The following is a 19121-nucleotide window of genomic DNA, read 5'->3' as shown; positions in this document are numbered from 1 at the left end:
ACTAACTCACCCTCCTTCTCCTCCTTCTCTCCACTCTCAGACTCGGACCCCTCCTCCTTCCTCCAGGGTCACAAACCTACCACATGTACCCTGGACCTCCTCCCCACTCACATCTTTCAAGCTACTGCTCTACTCCCCTTCATCTCCTCCCTTCTCAACATCTCTCTCCTCTCTGGCCTCTTTCCCTCTGCCTTCAAACAAGCCTCTATCACCCCCCTCCTCAAAAAACCTACCCTTGACCCCACCTCCCTCCAGAACTACCATTCTGTCTCCCTCTTACCCTTCCTCTCTAAAACCCTCGAGCGGGCAGTACACCGCCAGCTCTCTGCTTTCCTGTCTAACCACTCTCTGCTCGACCATCTCCAATCTGGTTTCTGCTCTGCTCACTCCACTGAAACTGCTCTCCTGTCACTAACTGGCTAAACTCTGCCTGTGCTGCCTTTCTCTCCTCTGTCCTAATTTTCCTCGATCTCTCTGCTGCCTTTGACACTGTCGATCACTCTATTCTACTATCCTCTCTCGTCGACCTGGGAATCTCCTGCACTACTCTGGCCTGGTTCTCCTCCTATCTCTCTGATCGCACCTACCAGGTAACCTGGCGCGGCTCAACCTCCACACCTCACCCTCTCTCAACAGGAGTCCCCCAAGGATCAGTCTTGGGTCCTCTCCTGTTCTCTCTCTACACCTGCTCCCTGGGGCCCCCTCATCGCATCTTATGGTTTTTCATACCATTTCTATGCTGATGATGCTCAGATCTTCCTCTCTTTCCCCCCTCTGACCCCACCATCCCCTCCCATATCTTTACCTGTTTGCTATCTCCTCCAGGTTGCACACGCATCACCTCAAACTCAACCTATCTAAATCTGACCTCCTTTTCTTCCCCTACTCATCTTCCCCCTCCTCTGATCTTTCTATCTCCATTCCTCTGGAATCTACCACGCTCTCTCCCTCCTCCTCAGCCAAGAACCTTGGAGTAACCCTGGATCTTTGCCTCTCCTACTCCCAGCACATCTCTACTCTAGCACGCACCTGCCGATTCTTCCTGAGCAACATAAGAAGAATCCAACCCTTCCTCACCAACTACTCCTCGCAACTCCTCGTCCAGGCTCTCCCGCCGAGACTACTGCAACTCCCTCCTGGCCGGCCACCCTTGTCCGCCACCCATCCCCTCCAGCTCATCCAGAACTCCGCTGCTCGCCTGGTGTTCTCTCTGCCTCACTTCTCCCACACGACACCACTGCTCCACTCACTCCACTGGCTCCCGATCACTGCTCGCATCCAGTTCAAGACTCTTGTACTCGTCTACCGATGCCTTGACCAGACTGCACCCAGCTACCTCTAGACTCTCATCTCTCCCAACACCCCCACCCAACCTCTTCGCTCCGCCTGCAGTAGAAGACTGGCTGTACCTCCTCTATGCTCCCTTGCCTCCAGAGCCCGTTCCTTCTCCACCCTCGCCCCGCAGTGGTGGAACAACCTTCCTACGGATGTCAGGACTGCCCAGTCCCTGACCACCTTCCGGCGCCTCCTGAAGACACACTTCTTCAGACAACACCTGTAAAACTCAACTCTTCCCTTCGGGACAATATAGCACTCTGCCTTTAATGCACTTTAACTTACACTTATCTGCTGCCTATTTTACTGTATTTAATCCTGCTCTTAACCCAATCTGTAGTATCTTGTATTTCACTTGCAATCGTATCTAACCCTGATTTAACTATCAACACTGTTATCTGCTCTTTAACTGCCCCAATATCAAATTGTACTGTGTTTTGTATTTGCTTTTAATTGTACTGTAATTAGAGATGTATTTTTTGTATACAACTGTATGGGTAAAGTCCAGTATATCCTGGTGGAAGCGCTCGCCTTGCTCCTCCGAGTACGCTCCCATGTTCTCCTTGAATTTATCAAGATGAGCATCAAGGATATGGACTTTGAGGGACATCCTACAGCCCATTGTGCCGTAGTTCTCCACCAGAGTCTCAACCAGCTCCACATAGTTTTCGGCCTTGTGATTGCCCAGGAAGCCCCGAACCACTGCGACAAAGCTGTTCCAAGCCGCTTTCTCCTTACTCGTGAGCTTCTTGGGGAATTCATTACACTCCAGGATCTTCTTTATCTGTGGTCCGACGAAGACACTGGCTTTGACCTTTGCCTCAGACAGCTTAGGGAAAAAGTCTTGAAGGTACTTGAAGGCTGCCAACTCCTTATATAGAGCTCTGACAAATTGTTTCATAAGGCCCAATTTGATGTGCAGTGGTGGCATCAGCACCTTCCGGGGGTCCCAGCCGTACTCATCATACTTCAAGGCGTCCAACAAGGTCTTGATGCTGTTGTAATCCTCTTTGAGGTGCACCGAGTGAGCCAGAGGAAGAGACGGGTACTTGTTACCATTATGGAGCAGCACGGCTTTGAGGCTCCTGGATGAGCTGTCAATGAAGGACAGTATAACGAGAACATGATGGGAGACTACATTTGGGGGCTGATTCGTGAAAGTGATTTACAGTATAATCGTAAATCTTGAAAAACTATTCACTTCTAAATCTTTTGTAGTCATTTTTGTATTACTTTAGTATAAATACATGTTAATTTGGATTCATATGTTGTTTTTTTCTGACTTTATGTGAACGAAAAGACACAAATTCGCCCGTTTTCTCATTGGAAATAGGTAAATTTCAAAATATCACTGTCCTGGTCACAAAAGCAAAGTTTGTGGGGAATAATGGCCATTTTCTATACTTTTGAGGCATAAGCAATTAGGAAATAACACTTTCTACCCAGGAACAAAAATTGTGTTACATAGTGTTATTTAACTGGAAGTCCAACTGGAAATAGCAAATTGTACACTTGGTTGTACTCTAAAAACACCATCTCTCATTTTAAGCCGCCTGTCGATACCGGACCATACTGCAATAAAAAATGCAGCAGAAATTTAAAAGGGTTTTATTTAGAACATATCAAAATCTGATCATAAAATGTATGAGTGCCCCAATGATCCAAACTGCCCCATAAAGCCACTGTAGAAACAAGGCAATCTTTGCAATTAACAGTTCCCACATAAATAAGCTATACATTGCAAAAGGCTGGAAGTATGCATTACAAAAATAATTAATGTTTATGAAAATTATGAAACACTGCAATCACATATGCATACATTGTTGAATGAATGTTATTATTTCTAAATACTGCATTTACAAATGGTTTTACAGCAATCATTTTCTTAAAGGGAATGTCAGTTGCTCCTGATTTGCTAGCAGTTTTTGACTCCCACTTTTTCTTTATTGGTCAGCATTAACGGAATTCTACCAACACCCGGCTCAAAATAACAACATCCTTAAAGCACTTTGCCCTTAAGTTTGCATTTTACCACGTTTTATCAAAATCGGGCCCCCAGACTTAAAAAGTTATGATATCAGCATAACCAAATTCTACTGATACAAAATATATAACACAACACACAGAGCTGGACTGTCGTTATGAAGTGTAGTCAAGTAATGGAACCCCTAAATACACCTGAAAAGTGGGCAAACCAGTAACCCTCCCCCCCTCTAAAAGTTGTGTGATGTACTACACTATTTTGTGAGCCACTGAAAAAGAAACATCGGAAAATAAGGTGGCCTAATAATAACAATATTGAACTCTGAGACAGCTATTTACCTTTACAGAAGAAAAGGTCTTGTTACTTAGCTACCAGGGAAAAGCAATGTGTTCAGTGCACTAACACTGCTAGGATCAACATAGTGTGCCAATAAGAAGGGCATAGTGATGAAGCTGTTAAGCAAGTAAAGAGGCCAAAGGGGCTGTGCAATCATATGCTTGTTGCTATGCGTAATGCACTTCTCCTGTACAGACACATCTAAATGAATACCAGGAATATGAAGTTGAAATAACATGAATTCTATGAGTTAATGTGGGTTGCAAGTAAAAGTTAATTTGCAAGGGAAATATAATGATTGAAAAGAATACAGAACATTTCAGACAGTAATGCCTCTTGTATATTTATTTAAGTAACTCTGTGAAAATTGTAAACTGGGAACATCTACCATATAGCCATGTTTTTAGGAATAAAATTAAGTTTGATTTTCATGAAACTGTTTAAGAGACCAGGAATATTACATACAAAAAGCTTTTTTTTTTTTTTTTTACTCTATACAGCATATTCACAAATAAATACAATATATGATCTGCAGTTTTGTGGAACACCATTAAAAAGTAATATAATGTTGTTCAAATAATAATTACATAATGTAAACTGGAAAAGCAAGTGTAACTTTTGGTATTTCAACTCCTTCCATGGTGAACAACAGGCATTTTTTTTTTAAATTTATTACCACATTAACTTATTTAAAATTGTATTTGATATTTTTTACCTACTTGCTGTACGTCTCTGCTGTATGTTTCTGTTTTGTAAGTTGAAGGAGGTCTAGATGCAGATTTATTGTAGATATGATTTTGTTTTAGCTTTACTCATAACTGACAGTACCTAAGAGATAAAAGTCTTTTTCATTGCAGCCTGCTAAGCAGTAAGTGCTCCAGCCAAGCATTAGCAGTCAGTTAATAGCAGTCCGTAAAAAGCACAGAATTGCGATTACAGGCACACTGCTGTCTGCACTACTGTTCTTAATGAAACATGATTCATTTGTGAAGTCTTGGATATGAAAGTAGAGGCTTGGATATAGAAGTTTACTATATCAAATTCCTATCTGTGTACCATATTACATTTTTTGGTGTTCCTCAGTACTTGCCAAGTGGTTTCCATAATATCCACTTAAAATGGGAAGTGGTATCTGGGCCTATTCCCTGTTCTACGAATAGTGGATGACAGCAGTATTAAAAAACAAAATACTTGACACACTTGATATTATAGGCTTGATTAGCATAGCCTGAATATGGTGTACATTTTTTAAATACCTTAGCTTTTTTGTTTTGTTTTCATCCTGTTCAGCCAGCTTACACTTTTAATGCCATAATGCTCTGCTCTGTTGTTTTTACATTTATTTCTGTTGAATAACAGCATCATTAATGACAACACAGAGTTTCAGTGCTGTTCACTCACAATGTTTACCAGTTTGTTGTTTTGGTTTCAAGAGCTATCTTGTCTAAAATAACCCTTAAAAATGAAACACTCCTGTTGAACTGGAATTACAGCTATGAGCCTGAATTAACTAGTAATGAATACACAATAACAAGCAAAAGAGCACATCTACATAGCTATTACTGAATGTATCGCTGCAGGCTACAGAAGCTATATGACTGCACTGTGGGAAACAACTTCCATCTTCCTCAGAGGCCTGTATCAAGAAATCACTCCCCTGCAGGTTAAATATTGCTCAGTTGCCACATTGCAGGCCATTATAAAATCAAGATGTGAACAATTCAGCACACAATACTTCAGAACCCCAGAGACAGACCTGGCCCTGACTTAAAAGCTTCTACTTCTCAGAAATACACGTTTTTTACAAATTAAACTGCTTATTTAAACTGAAAACAATTAAAAAGGTCTAATTAAGCAAATTATCATTTCAATTAAGGGTCCAGTTAAGTAATTGAAAGCTCAGTTGGTCCCCAGGACCGGGATTGAAAAACACATAGTACATAGTAAATAGAAGTCTAAACTACAGACCAATGTAATAAACAGACACACCAAACATATCTATTGCAGGGTAAAATTAAACATTAGTCAAGGACGCTGCACCCTTAAGTTTGTTTGTGGAAAGACTACACAATGATAACTCATTAAATAAGTGTCTGATACTGCACAATAAATAAAATAGTCATTGACATACAGGACATATTAGTACATTTGCTTTGTATATTGATCTGATGTTTTGAAGGGAGTTATCTTTCCAAGTCCTGTATACAGATCTGCAGTGCTGAAAGAGTTCATTCATTTCAGCTACGCCATTTAAAAGCAAACCCTTGGAGAAATGAATAGCCAGCACCGATTCTTCAGAAGACAGAGGAAAATTGAAAACTGGCATGAAAAACTGAAAATAAATTAATTTGGAATCTGAAAAGACTGGGGGACTTTATATGAAGGACACTTATTTACCTGAGCTGTTTAACAATACAGCATGAGGTCAGAATATCTTTGTTACTTTACTGCTCATTTAGGCACAGCTGCGGACCGCCTTTGGGAAGGCTAGGACTACAGGTCCAGAAATAGGATCAAGATGGGCCCTATTCACAGAACTCTAAAGGATGTTTTAAGTAATGCTTTGTTAGGGACTATTTTATTAATTAAAGCAAGCTAGTTCATTAAAACCTATCCATCTGTTTTAGACATTCTTATTTATGAAAGCACTGTTTAACCTAGGAACATGCTGTCCATGAAAGTCCTTAAAAACAGTTCTTAAAGTTTTGTGAATTTTTATCATCCAAAGAACAACACACAAAGGAAAAGAGTGGAGCAATTATTTTGTACATCGGTATACATTCGATGAAAATAAGTTGCGCCCCTAAAAGTGCACCAGGTACAACGCGGTTCAATTTCTGTGCGACATTAGAAAAAAATCTTGTACAAATTTAAAATGCTGTAGTACCAGTACTTTCAGACAATTAAATGATTTATTGAGTATCTGAGACCACCTGGTGTGTCAGGCCTGTCACTTTTACAGAGTGGGAAACGGTCACAATAATATATTTACTTGGAGATGTTATCAACAATCATTAGTGTATTAGTAGTTCCTAACTTTTTTTTTTAATGTGGCACAGGCTCTTGACATTTTAGTGCTTGTATCATTGAGTAGAATGAATTTAACTGGTACGACTTATTTTCCAGTTGAAAATCCTACTAATATCTGTGTATTAGTCCACTGTTGCCACAATAGGTGAAGGTGACTCTCAAGGGTCTTGGCATCACATTTCTGAAATTGCAGAAATTAGGAGAATGCCAGTTCCAGTTGCTATTACATTCCCAATGCAATGACCCTGATCCACTTTTTTCATTTCTAATAAACTGCACTGGGAGTGGACTATAGCTCCATAGTGGTCTGGGATCCGCAGTGGGGCTCCCGGCTACACCCAGCATCACAATAGCCGCTGTGGAAAGGAATGGATGACAAGGGGAGGTGGACGCCACACAGATGTAAAATGTCTTCCTGTCACTGTCTACCTCTAAACAGCTGTCAATCACAGCCAGAGAGACACCCCGGAGAGGAAAGGGGGTTGGGGGGGGGTGGAAGCCAAATTCTCTGCTGGAGTCCCTGTCCTTCTGACAGAGGCCCTGCACACCAGGGAGTGAGGCTAGGCAGCCTGGAATTGAAGATCCCAGGCCTCGACCTAAACAAACAAATTGTGGTGTGCAAGAAATGGCAACTCTGCTGTTGAGGATCAAACTGGACAGCAGGACAATGGGGCTGGAACAATGGAATTAGCATCCAATTTGTATCACTTCCCTCCTGGATGGGGATTTAGACATGTTATCCTCCAAGACCCTTTCTCTGTAGAGAAACAGCACTTTTATGGTACTTCCAAAGACAGATAAGCAGGATGAAGGGCTTGTTATCCCCCTTCTCCCTCAAAGGGATTACAATGATATTGGTTGTCCTGCTCAAAGCAGGTCCTATACTGTATGTGTGCGTATTAGGTTTTCCCTTTACCTTCAAATGCTTGATTGACAATACCCCGGGAGGTGTTATTGTCCCTGTATCCATCATTGTAGTAGCCCACAACATCACGGCGGCCTCTGCAGCTTCTTTTCAGGTGTTCAAGGCAGTTGTCAATGTACCGGAATGACGGCCTTTTGTGGGGGTCTCGCGTCCAACATTTCAGCATCAGCTGGTGTCTGTATTTTTGGAGGAAAGAGAGATAAGAAAATAAAGCAAGGAGTCAAGCTGAATGAAGTGGGGAATAAAGGGGTCTAACTGTATTATGCGTCAGAAAGCAGCATGTGTGGAATGTCATTTTAATAATGGGCCTGACAGCTTTTTGCTACTTGCCTGATGTCACAATAGGCTCTTTGACAGCTGAGAGAAGAGTGCCTTTGTGGGTGCCTGCTTGTGGCACTACACAGAGTTGTGAATGCTCTGCATAACTGGCATTCCCATTAATGCCATCGGGTATAGGATTCTTCCCAAGAATGTGCCTCTTTTTCTTTCTTTCTTTTTTGTTCACATAGTATTGTACATGCCAAGGGAACACATTAAGGCACACAAAGGCAAATCCAAGCAGCTCACAACAGCTTCTATATAATACAAATACAAAGATCAATCCTTATTGTTTTTTTGTTTTTTTATGTTTACATAGGTCATCTGCACACAAGATAGGATTATTATAATACACTGCAATATATATATATATATATATATATATATATATATATATATATATATATATATATATATATATATACAGTGCCTTGCAAAAGTATTCAGACACCTGACCAATTCTCTCATATTACTGAATTACAAATGGTACACTGAAGTTTAGTTCTGTTTGATATTTTATTTTAAAACACTGAAACTGAAAATCAATTATTGTAAGGTGACATTGGTTTTATGTTGGGAAATATTTTTAAGAAAAATAAAAAACTGAAATATCTTGCTTGCATAAGTATTCAACCCCCACACATTAATATTTGGTAGAGCCACCTTTCGCTGCAATAACAGCTTTAAGTCTTTTGGGGTAAGTATGTACCAGCTTTGCACACAGTGTCAGAGTGATTTTGACCCATTCTTCTTGGCAGATTTGCTCCAGGTTGTTCAGGTTGGTTGGACGACGCTTGTGGACCGCAATTTTCAAATAGTGCCACAGATTCTCAATGGGATTGAGATCAGGACTTTGACTGGGCCACTATAGGACATTCACCTTTTTGTTCTTGAGCCACTCCAATGTTGCTTTGGCCTTGTGCTTGGAATCATTGTCCTGCTGAAAGGTGAATTTCCTCCCAAGCTTCAGTTTTTTAGCAGACTGAAGCAGGTTCTCTTGCAGTATTTCCCTGTATTTTGCGCCATCCATTCTTCCTTCAATTTTAACAAGATGCCCAATCCCTGCTGATGAGAAGCATCCCCACAGCATGATGCTGCCACCACCATACTTCACTGTAGGGATGGTGTGTCTTGAGGCATGGGCAGTGTTAGGTTTGTGCCACACATAGCGCTTTGAGTTTTGGCCAAAAAGCTCTATCTTGGTCTCATCTGACCACATAACCTTTTCCCACATCGCAGCTGGGTCACTTTCATGCTTTCTGGCAAACTCCAGGCGTGCTTTCAGATGGTACTTTTTGAGTAACGGCTTCTTTCTTGCCACCCTCCCATACAGGCCAGTGTTATGCAGAGCTCTTGATATGATTGACTGGTGCACCATTACTCCACTCCCAGCCACTGAACTCTATAGCTCCTTCAAAGTGATTGTTGGCCTCTCTGTGGCTTCTTTCACAAGTCTCCTTCTTGTTTGAGCACAGAGTTTTGAGGGACGTCCTTTTCTTGGCAGTGCCTGGGTGGTGTGATGCAGCTTCCACTTCCTGATTATTAATCCAACTGTGCTCACTGGGATATCCAAACACTTGGATATTATTTTGTACTCTTTCCCTAATCTATGCATTTGTATTACTTTATCTCTAACTTCTGTAGAATTCTCTTTGGTCTTCATTTTCCTTCAGATTCACAGCCTGACCAATGATCCTTCAACAGTGGGGTTTTTATCCAGAAAATGTGACAGCAACTTTAATGGTTCACAGGCGGAGGCCAATAGTAAGGTAATTGTATCCTCGTTAGGGTAATTTCTTTCATCAGTGTAAACTGGGAGCTTCCACAGCACAGGGGTTGAATACTTATGCAAGCAAGATATTTCAGTTTTTTATTTTTCTTAAAAATATTTCCCAACATAAAACCAATGTCACCTTAAAATAATTGATTTTCAGTTTCAGTGTTTTAAAATAAAATATCTAACAGAACGAAATTTCAATGTACCATTTGTAATTCAGTAATATGAGAGAATTGGTAAGGGGTCTGAATACTTTTGCAAGGCACTATATATATATATATATATATATATATATATATATATATATATATATATATATATATATACACACACACACACTACCGGTCAAAAGTTTTAGAACACCCCCATTTTTCCAGTTTTTATTGAAATTTAAGCAGTTCAAGTCCAGTGAATAACCTGAAATGGTACAAAGGTAAGCGGTAAACTGCCAGAGGTTAAAAAAAAAAAGTTTAGGTTACCAAAAACTGAAAATAATGTACATTTCAGAGTTATACAAAAAGGCCTTTTTCAGGGAACAAGTAATGGGTTAACAACTCACAGCTGTTCTGCAGCAATGGAAGTAAATTAAACCTTGAAAGTTGATGCTAACAATTCCTACAGGTGTCCCAACTTTTGTTGATTACTTACAAACCCTCTGTCTGTATAAAAGCAGTGTTGGAACAGACTGTGTTACTACACCCTCTTAAGCATTATTTGGACAGTATTGTACTGCAGGAAGTAGTATATTGCTCTCATAATGGCGAGAAAAAGGCAATTAACAAAGGAAGACAGACAGACCATTATAACCCTTAAAAGTGTAGGTCTTTCCTTTAGAGAAAATGCAAAGAAAGCCAAGGTGTCAGTGAGTACAGTTTCCTACACCATCAAAAGGCACTTGGAAACTGGATGAAACTCTGACAGGAAGAGGTCTGGCAGACCCAAAGCCACAACAGAATCAGAAGACAAGTTTCTGAGAGTCAACAGCTTGCGTGATAGGCGGCTCACAGGACAACAGCTTCAAGCACAGCTTAACACTGGTCGAAGTAAGCAAGTCTCAGTTTCAACTGTGAAGAGAAGACTTTGAGCTGCAGGTTTGAAAAAGAGGCTTGCTTGGGCCATGAAGCACCGCCAGTGGACTACTGAAGACTGGAAGAAGGTCTTATGGACCGATGAATCAAAATTTGAAATCTTCGGTTCATCACGCAGGGTTTTTGTACGCCGTCGAGTAGGAGAAAGGATGGTTCCTCGGTGTGTGACACCAACTGTCAAACATGGAGGAGGAAGCGTGATGGTCTGGGGCTCTTTTGCTGGATCCAGAGTCGGCGACTTGCACAGTGAGTGGCACCCTGAACCAAAACTGCTACCACAGCATTTTGCAGCGCCATGCAATACCCTCTGGTATACGCCTAGTTGGTCAGGGGTTCATCCTACAGCAAGATAATGACCCAAAACATACCTCCAGGCTATGTCAGAACTACCTTAGAAGAAAAGAACAAGACGGTAGGCTTCAAATCATGGAATGGCCAGCACAGTCTCCAGACTTAAACCCCATCGAGCTGGTTTGGGATGAACTGGACAGAAGAGTGAAGGCAAAGCAACCCACAAGTGCAACATATTTGTGGGAACTTCTGCAACAGTGTTGGGAAGAACTTTCCGAACAATATTTGATTTCCATTGTAGAAAGAATGCCATGAGTGTGTTCGGCTGTTATATCTGCAAAAGGTGGCTACTTTGACGAGTCAAAAATTTAGATTAAATTTTGTTAAACAAAATGATTCCATGATTTATTTTTTATCTCCAATTGTTTATTTGTTCTATGCTTTAATTTCAGAGTACATTGAGACATTAAACTGCGTAAATTTCAATAAAAACTGGAAAAATGGAGGTGTTCTAAAACTTTTGACTGGTAGTGTATATATATATATAATGTGATGGAGTATACATTCACGACACAAAGTTGGAGGCATTTGGACCCTGGGGATGAGGAATCTATACTCCATCTTGGTGAAGGAGCTGGTGGAACCGGCAGCCAAATTGCTAAAGGCCTTACAAAATTGGTTAATTGCTTAATTGTCTGGGTAATGAAGGGCACCTGTGATACATAGATAAAAGAAGCACATGGAAGAACCATAGGGGTGGGGAGAACAAAGGAAAGAGACCAAACACTGAGGTAACAAAGCGGAATGGATAGTTTGTTTTAGGGTAAGCAGAATTAGCCTGCCCATGTTTAGTTTGGAGGAAAAATAAGTGTTTAGTTTAGGACCCAAGAAAGGGTTAGGTTTTGTTTGTTTATTTGATTTTGTTTTCGAAAATAAATACAACCCACAGAGGGTAACTATACAACTGTTGTCGGTGTTTGTTATTTAAACATACCTGGTAGTGGGTGGAAGACTATACAATACAGTCATAGAGTGCAACCAGGAGCAAGAATTCATCACAATATATATATATATATATATATATATATATATATATATATAGCAATGTTTGCAGCACATGTTTACTACAAGAAAAAAATATTTTTGGGAATATAGTTTCATGCACTGTACTGTACAACGTCAATTAAGTATACATATATTATAAGTGAGGGTGTAGCACATACACATATAGGTGTCTGCAGCAAAAAAAATGATTAACAAATGAAATGGATGTCAAATTCCAAACATTCATCTTTGACAAATAAGTCCAGCACATTTAATAATGAATTCCACAGTATATAAGTACATGCTTTGACTCTTACCCACTGGAATCTAGTTAGTTGAATAGCAACTAATCAGTCCTAAAGAGACACTTAAAGGAGACACAAAGTATCTGCTCTAATGTCTGGTTGTTGTCTGGACTCATCGTGCACCTGATCAGCAAGGGTTGCTGCAGTGCAGTGAAGCAAACAAACCCCAGAGGATTTTAGGCCAAAGCCGCATTCCCTCAACCTGCCAAGATCGGCAACTCTGCAGGACCAGGATTTACACCAACAAGCTCCTGATCACATAACTACTCCCAATCACTATTATTATTATTTATTTCTTAGCAGATGCCCTTATCCAGGGCGACTTACAATTGTTACAAGATATCACATTATTTTTACATACAATTACCCATTTATACAGTTGGGTTTTTACTGAGGCAATCTAGGTAAAGTAACTTGCTCAAGGATACAGCAGCAGTGTCCCCCACGGGGGATTGAACCCACAACCCTCCGACAAAGAGTCCAGAGCCCTAACCACTACTCCACACTGCTGCCCGGAGAGCTTATGTAGAGCTTATGTATTCATGGTTAGAATATGACAACATTCCTTTTTTCCCCAACAGACATTTTGTAGTTTTTGTTCACAACCAGGTCAACTCCAGCCTTTTAGTAATCTCATCGCAGCCAGCTGCTGCCCGCACAGTTGCTGTCCGCACAGTTCCTGTTATTTTAGTAATGGTGTGTTTACAATCACCAACAGGTGTACTCTGTCTCCTGACTGCTACTGTGTCTGCAGTGGAGTTACACAGAGCGCACGAGCAGGCATTTAAAACAGCAGGAAAGAAAGAACAGACTGGACTTCTGAACAAATAGTTCCAGTAATAGGCGGCAAGTCCAATTAACACAGATTCTAATATGAAATCGAATGGCAGGCTGCAATTCAGTTGAGTGTCAATGATCTTATTAGTAAGAAGCTAAGCAATTCCCTTGGATTAACATATTTCATACCATCTATTGTTTATACTATATTCTTCCTAATATTAGTGAGAGAATAGATACAGAAGAAAATACATCATTTTGGTTTGTGCTACCATAAATCACAATCATAGAACATGTCATATTTACTAACAAGCTATTGCTACAGCCACAATATGAAAGGCATATTAGCAAACCATTATTATGAAAAGATAAGTGAATATTGGATAAGGGTGTAAACTACAGTTCATGAAGTATAAATGTCTCATACACTGCTTAGCCCCAACCAAAGTTCTTATTAAGATGTGTTAAACAAGTGTAATTCTCTGAAAGGCAGAGTTTGAACAATGCAAAATATGAGCACAGGAGTACAGTTCTATCTAAAGACTATCCAAAGAGGCACTGTAATGAGCCTGGAATTAGGCTGGCATCCTGTCCTTGCACAACGATTTGTAAAACAGTAGAGTTCATTAAAAGAAAACATTATTCTTTGCTTTTCCAGCTCTCCCTGGGCTTGAGGAGGCTGTCATGTACCTTTTTATTTCTTTAAATGCCTTCTGTTTATTGAAGCAAACTTGGATTCATATTTTGTTCTTGTTCTCATTTTAAGTAGAAGCAGATAGACATACATTTTAAGCCTCTTGAATAACCGACAACATCCATTAGCTTCACTAAACATTTTTTAAAAAAAACTTTAAATAGTGCAACAGCAAAAACAGCATTTATTTTGCTACTTCCTTTTTTTTTTTTTAACTAACTGGTGAAACATCACCAAAATGCCTTCTTGTTTGTACACAGTTTTCCAGCTGGGTGAGGTAACAAATCCACCTGTGAGGGAGTGGACTGATCTGGGAATTAAAAACCTCATACTTGAGTTAAATAATTTAAAAAACACCAATATCTAATATCCAAAAGCACTGCTCAAAATGCCACAAAATGGAGTTAACCATGCTCTGCTCATGAGTACTTGGTTTTATGATTCAGCATCCCCCAGGGTCCCCGAGAATTTGGGAAGTAAGGGGGCGAGTATAGTTTCATATTTTCCCTCAAAAGATCCAAACTAAAAATAGATTTTTCATAAAGAGTGCATTCTTAAGATGTTTTCATTACAGCTAAAACCATAGCAGACATTTTTCCAAGCAAACATCTATGTCTTCATTTCCTTTTATAATAAAAAAAACTGTTGATACACTTGTAGTGGTGTGTAGATTTGATATGAATGCTAGGAAACACAAATAACAATAAAAGCAGAAAAAAAAAAAAAAACTGTCCGGTTCGTGCGCAGGGATTTGTTGACACTGCGCTACTTGGAGGGGAGCAGTCTCACTTTAACAATTTACTTGCCTTCCTGTTTCACTGAACTGGAAACAACACTTGGAATGCGGCAGTTTAGCTTGTAATGTACCACAGTGAGGGTTTAAGAAGAATGCAGAAGAGAGCAGACTAGAGACAGAAGTACAGTATTCACAGCTGTCACATAAATACAGTGATTGATCCAAAAACACACACACACACATACATATATATATATATATATATATATATATATTGGTGCTAGGACAAAAATGTTTTTGTCATGAATATTAGAATGTTTTTTAATTTTGGATTAGCTGGGATATTATGGTAAGAAAATCTCTCTGGAGTAAAATATGCCATGCTCATATTCGTTGACATAAACTCTTAAGCTGTGTTCATATTAACCTGTAAGCTGTGTTCCAACCCATGGTGCTGAGCAGCAGCCCAGCAGCAACTGAACCAGGAGAAACAAATTGTATGCATTAAACTGGAAATTTCATACAGGTGCTTAGGGAAATTACACTGAATTAAATTCATTGTAATTTCAGCAGGAGGGAAACCACTGAGATCCAACTTGTTCCCTTGGTGGTGCTGGAAAACATCAGCAGCAATGCAGTCAACTGCATTCTTACTAGTATACAAATATGTAGAAAACAATTAGAATAGAATAATCTATGGGGTATTAAGATTCCAATAATGCTCCTATGTCAGTTATACGCAATCCTAAAGTAAGAGCCTAAATGGATTTCTGAATTATTTGTTAACATATGCCACTCACTGTATCTGAAGTAGATTATTAAAGCAAATGTGCTTTGATTATATATATATATATATATATATATATATATATATATATATATATATATATATATATATATATATACAGACGTGCTCAAATTTGTTGGTACCCTTACAGCTCATTGAAATAATGCTTCATTCTTCCTGAAAAGTGATGAAATTAAAAGCTATTTTATCATGTATACTTGCATGCCTTTGGTATGTCATAGAATAAAGCAAAGAAGCTGTGAAAAGAGATGAATTATTGCTTATTCTACAAAGATATTCTAAAATGGTCTGGACACATTTGTTGGTACCCCTTAGAAAAGATAATAAATAATTGGATTATAGTGATATTTCAAACTAATTAGTTTCTTTAATTAGTATCACACATGTCTCCAATCTTGTTATCCGTCATTCAGCCTATTTAAATGGAGAAAAGTAGTCACTGTGCTGTTTGGTATCATTGTGTGCACCACACTGAACATGGACCAGAGAAAGCAAAGGAGAGAGTTGTCTGAAGAGATCAGAAAGAAAATAATAGACAGGCATGGTAAAGATAAAGGCTACAAGACCATCTCCAAGCAGCTTGATGTTCCTGTGACAACAGTTGCAAATATTATTAAGAAGTTTAAGGTCCATGGAACTGTAGCCAACCTCCCTGGGCGCGGCCGCAAGAGGAAAATCGACCCCAGATTGAACAGAAGGATAGTGCGAATGGTAGAAAAAGAACCAAGGATAACTGCCAAAGAGATACAAGCTGAACTCCAAGGTGAAGGTACGTCAGTTTCTGATCGCACCATCTGTCGCTTTTTGAGCGAAAGTGGGCTCCATGGAAGAAGACCCAGGAGGACTCCACTTTTGAAAGAAAAACATAAAAAAGCCAGACTGGAATTTGCTAAAATGCATATTGACAAGCCACAATCCTTCTGGGAGAATGTCCTTTGGACAGATGAGTCAAAACTGGAGCTTTTTGGCAAGTCACTTCAGCTCTATGTTCACAGACGAAAAAATGAAGCTTTCAAAGAAAAGAACACCATACCTACAGTGAAACATGGAGGAGGCTCGGTTATGTTTTGGGGCTGCTTTGCTGCACCTGGCACAGGGTGCCTTGAATCTGTGCAGGGCACAATGAAATCTCAAGACTATCAAGGCATTCTGGAGCGAAACGTACTGCCCAGTGTCAGAAAGCTCTGTCTCAGTCGCAGGTCATGGGTCCTCCAACAGGATAATGACCCAAAACACACAGCTAAAAGCACCCAAGAATGGATAAGAACAAAACATTGGACTATTCTGAAGTGACCTTCTATGAGTCCTGATCTGAATCCTATCGAACATCTATGGAAAGAGCTGAAACTTGCAGTCTGGAGAAGGCACCCATCAAACCTGAGACAGCTGGAGCAGTTTGCTCAGGAAGAGTGGGCCAAACTACCTGTTAACAGGTGCAGAAGTCTCATTGAGAGCTACAGAAAACGTTTGATTGCAGTGATTGCCTCTAAAGGTTGTGCAACAAAATATTAGGTTAGCGGTCCCATCATTTTTGTCCATGCCATTTTCATTTGTTTTATTATTTACAATATTATGTTGAATAAAAAATCAAAAGCAAAGTCTGATTTCTATTAAATATGGAATAAACAATGGTGGATGCCAATTACTTTTTGTCAGTTTCAAGTTATTTCAGAGAAAATTGTGCATTCTTCGTTTTTTGTGGAGGGGTACCAACAAATTTGAGCACGTCTGTATATATATATATATAGTGCCTTGCAAAAGTATTCAGACCCCTGACCAATTCTCTCATATTACTGAATTACAAATGGTACATTGAAGTTTAGTTCTGTTTGATATTTTATTTTAAAACACTGAAACTCAAAATCAATTATTGTAAGGTGACATTGGTTTTATGTTGGGAAATATTTTTAAGAAAAATAAAAAACTGAAATATCTTGCTTGCATAAGTATTCAACCCCCACACATTAATATTTGGTAGAGCCACCTTTCGCTGCAACAGCTTTAAGTCTTTTGGAGTAAGTATGTACCAGCTTTGCACACAGTGTCAGAGTGATTTTGGCCCATTCTTCTTGGCAGATTTGCTCCAGGTTGTTCAGGTTGGTTGGACGACGCTTGTGGACCGCAATTTTCAAATAGTGCCACAGATTCTCAATGGGATTGAGATCAGGACTTTGACTGGGCCACTGTAGGACATTCACCTTTTTGTACTTGACCCACTCCAATATTGCTTTGGCCTTGTGCTTGGGATTATTGTCCTGCTGAAAGGTGAATTTCCTCCCAAGCTTCAGTTTTTTAGCAGACTGAAGCAGGTTCTCTTGCAGTATTTCCCTGTATTTTGCTCCATCCATTCTTCCTTCAATTTTAACAAGATGCCCAGTCCCTGCTGATGAGAAGCATCCCCACAGCATGATGCTGCCACCACCATACTTCACTGTGAGGCATGGGCAGTGTTAGGTTTGCGCCACACATAGCGCTTTGAGTTTTGGCCAAAAAGCTCTATCTTGGTCTCATCTGACCACAAAACCTTTTCCCACATCGCAGCTGGGTCACTCTCATGCTTTCTTGCAAACTCCAGACGTGCTTTCAGATGGTACTTTTTGAGTAACGGCTTCTTTCCTGCCACCCTCCCATACAGGCCAGTGGTATGCAGAGCTATTGATATGGTTGACTGGTGCACCATTACTCCACTCCCAGCCACTGAACTCTGTAGCTCCTTCAAAGTAATTGTTGGCCTCTCTGTGGCTTCTCTCACAAGTCTCCTCCTTGTTTGAGCGCTGAGTTTTGAGGGATGGCCTTTTCTTGGCAGTGCCTGGGTGGTGTGATGCAGCTTCCACTTCCTGATTATTGATCCAACTGTGCTCACTGGGATATCCAAACACTTGGATATTATTTTGTACCCTTTCCCTAATCTATACATTTGTATTACTTTATCTCTAACTTCTGTAGAATGCTCTTTGGTCTTCATTTCCCTTCAGATTCACAGCCTGACCAATGATCCTTCAACAGTGGGGTTTTTATCCAGAAAATGTGACAGCAACTTTAATGGTTCACAGGTGGAGGCAAATGTTAAGGCAATTTCTTTCATCGGTGTAAACTGGGAGCTTCCACAGCACAGGGGTTGAATACTTATGCAAGCAAGATATTTCAGTTTTTTATTTTTCTTAAAAATATTTCCCAACATAAAACCAATGTCACCTTACAATAATTGATTTTCAGTTTCAGTGTTTTAAAATAAAATATCAAACAGAACGAAATTTCAATGTACCATTTGTAATTCAGTAATATGAGAGAATTGGTCAGGGGTCTGAATACTTTTGCATGGCACTGTATATATATATATATATATATATATATATATATATATATATATATATATATATATATATATATATATATTCTGGAGATACAGACTTAATTTATCCAACCAATCAGTGACTGAAACTCATGAATAAGGTCACTGTGACCCAAATCTTACTGAATTCATGAAAGCTTAAAGTAAACAAAAGCAAAATTAGTCTGCCACACGAAACTTCCATTTATATTACAATTTATAAAAGTCCTAGTCAGTGGCGGCCAAAATAAATGGGGAGGCAGAAAAAAGCAGAGGCTTGGGGTCTCTTTAAGCCCACAGCAGCAGAATAATCGGACATTTTGGAGAAGGAACGTAGTTGCA

At 39.7% G+C, this 19121-nt stretch overlaps 1 protein-coding gene across 2 annotated transcripts in view; it reads right to left on the bottom strand.

Annotated features, from left to right (window-relative positions):
- Nucleotides 1-19121, bottom strand: part of LOC117407157 (proto-oncogene tyrosine-protein kinase ROS-like) — a 124411-nt gene that overhangs the window by 18010 nt on the left and 87280 nt on the right. For both annotated transcript variants that reach the window (XM_034922726.2, XM_034922727.2), the window contains exon 43: nt 7602-7786. In XM_034922726.2, the coding sequence (XP_034778617.2) occupies nt 7602-7786 (185 nt within the window). The remainder of the gene's footprint in view (nt 1-7601; nt 7787-19121) is intronic.

This window comes from Acipenser ruthenus, chromosome 8, assembly GCF_902713425.1.
Source record: "Acipenser ruthenus chromosome 8, fAciRut3.2 maternal haplotype, whole genome shotgun sequence".
In the NCBI taxonomy this organism is placed as follows: domain Eukaryota; kingdom Metazoa; phylum Chordata; class Actinopteri; order Acipenseriformes; family Acipenseridae; genus Acipenser; species Acipenser ruthenus.
Note: the sequence above shows the minus strand (reverse complement) of the source record. Positions and strands in the feature narration are given on the sequence as shown.